At 49.6% G+C, this 6835-nt stretch overlaps 2 protein-coding genes across 6 annotated transcripts in view; one reads left to right on the top strand and one right to left on the bottom strand.

Moving 5' to 3' along the window:
* The window catches only part of TJP3 (tight junction protein 3), a 50802-nt gene extending 44859 nt beyond the window's left edge, over positions 1 to 5943 (top strand). For all 4 annotated transcript variants that reach the window (XM_081177651.1, XM_081177652.1, XM_081177650.1 and 1 more), the window contains exons 18-20: positions 2802 to 3059; positions 3685 to 3737; positions 5363 to 5943. In XM_081177651.1, coding sequence (XP_081033777.1) covers positions 2802 to 3059; positions 3685 to 3737; positions 5363 to 5471 — 420 coding nt within the window. In that variant the 3' untranslated portion in view covers positions 5472 to 5943. The remainder of the gene's footprint in view (positions 1 to 2801; positions 3060 to 3684; positions 3738 to 5362) is intronic.
* GAMT (guanidinoacetate N-methyltransferase) overlaps positions 1 to 6835 on the bottom strand; it is a 214627-nt gene that overhangs the window by 187248 nt on the left and 20544 nt on the right. The gene's annotated exons all lie outside the window — the stretch shown is intronic.

Raw genomic sequence — 6835 nt, 5'->3', positions numbered from 1 at the left:
TGTGTGTGTCTTTTTCTCGACAGAGCTCATCACACCAAAGCAGTTTCTGGGCCAAAACCCCGACCGAAGTGGATCCAGAAAACCAGTTTCTTCCAAAAGCGCTCGGGTCTGGCCTGCGACCACTCGCTCCAGAACCTTGCCCAGGAAAGGGAGTTTCTAGAAAAATGCAACCTGTCTTGCTGAGGGAAGTAGTCCGATTCATGTAACACGTTGGCGACTAATCTACACACAATAATTACCAAAATGATTATGCATTCTTTATCAATTTTTTGAGAAAAGTGCAAAACCTTACGCAAAGCCGCAGAGACTTGCGAATTACCCATTGAAATCAGACATTACAGTGGTACCTCGGGTTAAGTACTTAATTCGTTCCGGAGGTCCGTTCTTAACCTGAAACTGTTCTTAACCTGAAGCACCACTTTAGCTAATGGGGCCTCCTGCTGCCGCCGCGCTGCCGGAGCACGATTTCTGTTCTCATCCTGAAGCAAAGTTCTTTACCTGAAGCACTATTTCTGCGTTAGCGGAGTCTGTAACCTGAAGCATATGTAACCTGAAGTGTATGTAGCCCAAGGTACCACTGTGTAAGTTCATCTTAGGTTGGGCAGTTCGCAAGTCTCTGTGGCTTTGCATTTTTCTCAGAAGATTGACAAAGAATGCATAATCGTTTTGGTAATTATGGTGTATATATTAGTCGCCAAAGTGTTCCAGGAAAGGGAAATTAGCAACTGGCTGGTAGTTTCGGTTTTCTCGAGTCCAGGGAAGGTTTGTTAAGGAGTGGGTTTACAACAGCCTACTTCAAACAGGCAGGGACCACCCCTTATCGTAAAGAGGCGTTGATCACCTCCCTGTTCCCTCCCTGATGGTTTTTATCAGCCTGGTCAAGGCATGATCAGCTGTCCATACAAGAAGGCAATCCTCCATTTTGCTATCTTCTGCGAACGCTAAATCCCTTATTGCGATCTCTGCCTGCCGAGAAGCACGATGGCTTTCTCAACCACTGCGTGGTCTTGGAAACTTCTCCTACCTGGGCAGTTATCTTTCCACAAGGACCAACATTGATGCCAAAATCCAGCATCGCCTGAGCTCTGCAAGTGCGGCTTTCTCCCGATTGAAGCACAGAGTGTTTGAGGACTGGGACGTTCGCAGGGAAACCAAAATGCTTGTTTACAAAGCTATTGTGCTGCCAACCTTACTGTCTGCTTGTGAAACGGGGACCACGTATAAATGCCATCTCCAACTCCTCTAAAGATTCCATCAATGGTATCTCCGAAAAATATTACACATCACTTTGGAAGACAGGCGAACTAATGCCAGTGTACTGGAAGAAGCAAAGATCGCCAGTGTCAAAGCGATGATTCTTCAACGTCAACTTCGTTGGACCGGTCATGTTGTTCAGATGCCTGATGATCGTCTTCCAAAGCAACTACTCTATTCCGAACTTAAAAATGGAAAGCGTAATGCTGGTGGTCAACAAAAGAGGTTTAAAGACTGTCTCAAGGCAAAAGTAGTATAAACACCAGCAATTGGGAAACACTGACCTGCGAGCGCTCCAGTTGGAGAACAGCCTTGACCAAAGGCGTCGTGGGCTTTGAAGACACTCGAACTCAGGACACAAGGGAGAAACGTGCTAAGAGGAAGGCTCGCTTGGCAAACCCTCACTGGGATCAACTCCCACCTGGAAACCTATGTCCCCACTGTGGAAGGACGTGTGGATCCAGAATTGGCCTCCACAGTCACTTACGGACTCACTGCTAAAACCGTGTTTGGGGAAGACAATCTTACTCGGCTACGAGGGATCGCCAAAGACAAGAAGGTCTTAGAAACAGAAGCAGCTAATCTCTCTGAGGACCGTGGAGGCTGTCACAGCCTGAGAAGATAAACCCAAGACTAAACACATTGGTGTAAACTTATCTCCTTCTCAAGAACGTGCAGCAAGGTCTGAGCTGTCTGCAAATTGCCACTGCCTCGCCTGAGAATGCAAAACTATTTGAGAAGGCGGGTGGTATTGCAGAAAGGCAAAATATCTTTTCTTCTTCTGGACTTCTGGCTAATGCGTGTGTTGCCTTGAACCCTGCAAAAGTGCTGTTTTGTCCAGAAATTGTTTCGTGGCCTCTCTGCCTAAGCTAAATCCCGTCGCATGGTCACCGTTTAGTTGTTCTCTCCCAACGTGTTGAGAGGCAAAACCTTTCGTCTCTGCTCATCCGGTAAATAGTTCCCGACGAGAGGAATCCGTTCCTGCGTAAATAAAGCCTCTCCGGAAACTGTAAGTGATCGTTCCGGCCTAATTGACCCAAACCGCGAGTTGCCCTAACACCGCTTTCGAAACTGCCCATATTTTAACAACTGACTTCAGAAGCTGTCCTGTGTTTTTATGCGCTATGGTTTTTAAAAACAGACCAGCTTGGGGGCGGGCTATTAGAATTCCAGAGCGACACGCCGTGTGCGACGTGTAAATTTATATTTTGTGTAGACGGCTTTTAATCATTATTGTATTTTTGCTCTATAAGACTCACTTTTCCCCTCCTAAAAAGTAAGGGGAAATGTGTGTGCGTCTTATGGAGCGAATGCAGGCTGCGCAGCTATCCCAGAAGCCAGAACAGCAAGAGGGATTGCTGCTTTCGCTGCACAGCGATCCCTCTTGCTGTTCTGGCTTCTGGGATTGAGAATATATTTTTTCTTGTTTTCCTCCTCCAAAAACTAGGTGCGTCTTGTGGTCTGGTGCGTCTTGTAGAGCAAAAAATATGGTAAGTGATACGCAGGTTAGGTTAAAATAAACTCACCCACCTCCCTTTTCCACCCAGGTGGATGTTCCAGCCGACGAAGGCTTGGACCTATTGAACCAGCCCTCTCCCACCAGCCCGGGCTACTTGACCTGCGACAGCCGAGCCAATAGTGACTACGATGAGACGGACGCAGAAGGCGAAGCTTACACTGACCAGGAGCTCGATGAATCCTATCAGGAGCCGGCCCTGGCTCGCTCCTCGGAACCCACCGAGCAAACCACGGAGCAGGACCTCAGTGAGAGAGTAGCGGCTGCTTTGGCTTACCCGGTTAAGCAGGTAAATGTAAAGGGACCCCTGACCATTAGGTCCAGTCGTGGCCGACTCTGGGGTTGCGGCGCTCATCTCGCTTTACTGGCCGAGGGAGCCGGCGTACAGCTTCCTGGTCATGTGGCCAGCAGGACTGAGCCGCTTCTGGCGAATCAGAGCAGCGCACGGAAACGCCGTTTTCCTTCCCGCCTGAGTGGTACCTATTTATCTACTTGCGCTGGTGTGCTTTCGAACTGCTAGGTGCGCCCTATGGTCCAGTGCGCAGGGTTTCCAGGGGCTGTTCTTCAAAAGCGTCACTGCCTCTGACCCCAAAGGCAGAGCCTAGCCATCACGGCTTGCGATAATTTTATTATTTGTTCATCGCCCATCGGACCGGGTCGCCGCAGCCGCTCTGGGCTGCTTCCAGCAAATTAAAAACGCCAAACCCGGTTTTGAAAACAATGGTGCAAATGGGAAGCGATTCTCCTTGAATTAAGAGCGTCCCAAACTTTGGGTCCCTGGTTGTTGTCGGACTACAACACCCATCATCCCTAGCGAGTAGGGATGATGGGAGTTGTAGTCCCAGCTGTCGGGAAACCACCCATTTTAAGACCTGTGGTTCTCACCTGCTGATTCCTCTTTCTTCCCTCTCCAGCACGACGGCGACCAGCAACCCCAAGGCCAATGGAGGGAGGACTACGGAATCAGGTACTTGCTTTTTGCATTCTGGGGTACCGGGAACATGTCCACCCAAGTGGGAGGGCTGATACTTGGTTTCCGAGGGCACAATATGAAGAGCTTGGGGATCGAGGACACGGTTTAGGGGCTGCAGCAACCCTGAGAGTTTTAAAAGAGGGTGGTCGGCCGGTCAACGATTCCTCAGTACACTCCTGTGCGCTGTCTGCGGTTGTAAATGATTGCTAAAGTTACTAGTCCACATTGTCAGTTGTCGGCAGCCCTCTGACCAGGGCCGGATTGAGGTTTGATGAGGCCCTCAGCTACTGAAGGTAATGGGGCCCTTTATATGTCCAGCTGTCCTTCGTCAACAACAAACTGTTGCTGTTTTTTGTGTTGAACCTATGCTATATGGTAATTTATGGTATCTCAAGCTATTTGCATATGTTGCCGTGCAACCAGTCCATGCAGAATGTAGGCACCCTATATATAAAGGTAAAGGGACCCCTGACCATTAGGTCCAGTCGTGGCCGACTCTGGGGTTGCGGCGCTCATCTCGCTTTACTGGCCAAGGGATCCAGCGTACAGCTTCCGGGTCATGTGGCCAGCAGGACTAAGCCGCTTCTGGTGAACCAGAGCAGCGCACGGAAACACCGTTTACCTTCCCGCAGGAGAGGTACCTATTTATCTACTTGCACTTTGAGGTGCTTTCGAACTGCTAGGTTGGCAGGAGCAGGGACCGAGCAATGGGAGCTCACGCCGTCATTGCGGGGATTCGAAGCACCGACCTTCTGATCGGCAAGCCCTAGGCTCTGTGGTTTAACCCACAGCGCCACCGGCATCCCTAAATATAGAAAGGAGCAAACTAGTGATATTTTAGGAAGCAGGCTCGCAGGCGGGGCCCATGACTTACATCCTAGGAGCCTACACAACACAAAACACTGTTGCTGTATGTAGGTTTTATTTTATTTGTTTTTTATGTTATATTTTGGAAATGTACGTCCAGGGTTTTTTGTCCCTTTACATTTTTGGGGGGGGGGGTTCCCAAGAGAGCGGGGCCCCTAAGCTATAGCTTGTGTGTCCAAACTTTTTTCAAAGAGGGCAAGATTTGATGAAGTGAACATGTGTCGCAAGGGCTGACCAAAGTTTATTGAACTGAAGATGCTGAGCTTTTTATTGGATTTTACCCCAGGAAATAGGGACGTGGGTGGTGCTGTGGGTTAAACCACAGAGCCTAGAACTTGCCGATCAGAAGGTTGGCGGTTTGAATCCCCGCAATGACGGGGTGAGCTCCCGTTGCTCGGTCCCTGCTCCTGCCAACCTAGCAGTTCGAAAGCACACCAGTGCAAGTAGATAAATAGGTACCGCTCCGGCGGCGTTTCCGTGCGCTGCTCTGGTTCGCCAGAAGCGGCTTAGTCCTGCTGGCAACATGACCCAGAAGCTGTATGCCGGCTCCCTCGGCCAGTAAAGCGAGATGAGTGCCGAAACCCCAGAGTCGGCCACGACTGGACCTAATGGTCAGGGGTCCCTTTACCTTTTACCCCAGGAAAGAAACTACCACAGGGGGGCCGGATCGTACCGACCGGCGGGCTTGAACGACTTGAAATAAAAAACCCTCTTTTGCTTTAGTTTTCCAACCTGGTTTTCCTCTCCCCCAGGGAATATGAACACGATGCCCTGCGGAAGAAGTTCACCCATGCTCAGACCTACGACTCCGAGTCGGACCAAGACTACGGTTACGACTGGGGGCCTGCCACAGACCTCTAGACTGTTCTGCAGAGATTGGGGTTCGCCGATTGGAGGAATACACGGTGTGCGTTGTGTTATTTTTTCCCCCATTTGGAAATTCTGTGCCTACGACATCCCTGTACGCCCTCCTACCAGCCCCGGGTCCCTGCGCATCAGGACCCCCCGACCCCAAACTCAGGGCCCAATTCTTCGCGACACCACCTAGCAAGGAACCGTTCCGCCTCCCTTTGCTCCCAAAGTCCCGTGATCTGGGGAAGAACGATCTGTGCCAACGGCTCGCAGCTTTTGAACAAAAGACCTCAAGGCAAATCAGTTCTTTTCTAAAAAACGAGAAGATGGAAAATAAATAAATCTCCATGCACACCTGCAAAGTTTGGGCCAGTTTTTTAATAATAATAATAATATAAAACCTCCGTAATTGATCTCTCGCTGTCGGAGAAACACTCAAACTCCCCTCTGGATTTTTGCCTTAATAAATAGCTTGTTTTAAGCTGTGTTTCAGTTCTGGGTTTTTGTGTGTGTGTGTCAGGAGCTGAAAACTCCAGATAGCTTTTCCTGGAGATCCTTGCTTTTCAGATTTATTTCATCTTTCGTTTCCTAAAATGTTCACCTCGTTAACAACAACAGCAACACAAATCCGTCCGCCTCAACGCAGCTTCGCAGGTCGTTTCTCAGAAGAGAGAAATCGGGAAGTTAAAGCGAGTTGTTTGTCGGAATTGTAAGTGGAGAAATGAGGATTTCTCAGGTGCTGAAGGCTATGTTAAAATGAGAGTCACAGGAGGCTGCCTGTTTGAGCAGAGAAAATACCATATTTTTTCCTTTGGGCTGCAGGCTGCTGTCCGCAAGCCTTGGAACTCCCGCCGCGCTCCCAAGTCTTGCGGATAGCTTCCTGAAGCCTGGAGAGCAAGAGGGGTCGGTGCGCACCGACCCCTCTTGGTCTCCAGGCTTCAGCGAAAGCCTGCATTCACCCCATAGGATGCACACACATTTCCCCTTCATTTTTGGAGGGGGGAAAGTGCGTCCTATAGAGCGAAAAATACGGTATGCTGGCGAGGGCCTATTTGACCCTCCCACTTCCAACCACTTCCCTGCTTAAAAGCGCCTCTCAAGCTGGGGGAAACTGCAGTCTTCCACACACCAGTGGAGAGGGGGGGATAGGAAAAACAGAGAAGGCTGACTTTGGATGGGAAAAACTCAGATTTAAAGAAGCCTTGCCTCCCAGCTCAAACTGGCAGCTGCCTTAGTACAACCTTGCAGGCACAACACTCCCCCCCCAAAAAAAACACACACCGTATTTTTCACTCTATAAGACGCACCAGACCACAAGACGCACCTAGTTTTTGGAGGAGGACAACAAGAAAAAAAATATTCTGAATCTCAGA

The sequence above is a fragment of the Podarcis bocagei genome (assembly GCF_964188305.1).
Source record: "Podarcis bocagei genome assembly, chromosome: 18".
Taxonomy (NCBI): domain Eukaryota; kingdom Metazoa; phylum Chordata; class Lepidosauria; order Squamata; family Lacertidae; genus Podarcis; species Podarcis bocagei.
Note: the sequence above shows the minus strand (reverse complement) of the source record. Positions and strands in the feature narration are given on the sequence as shown.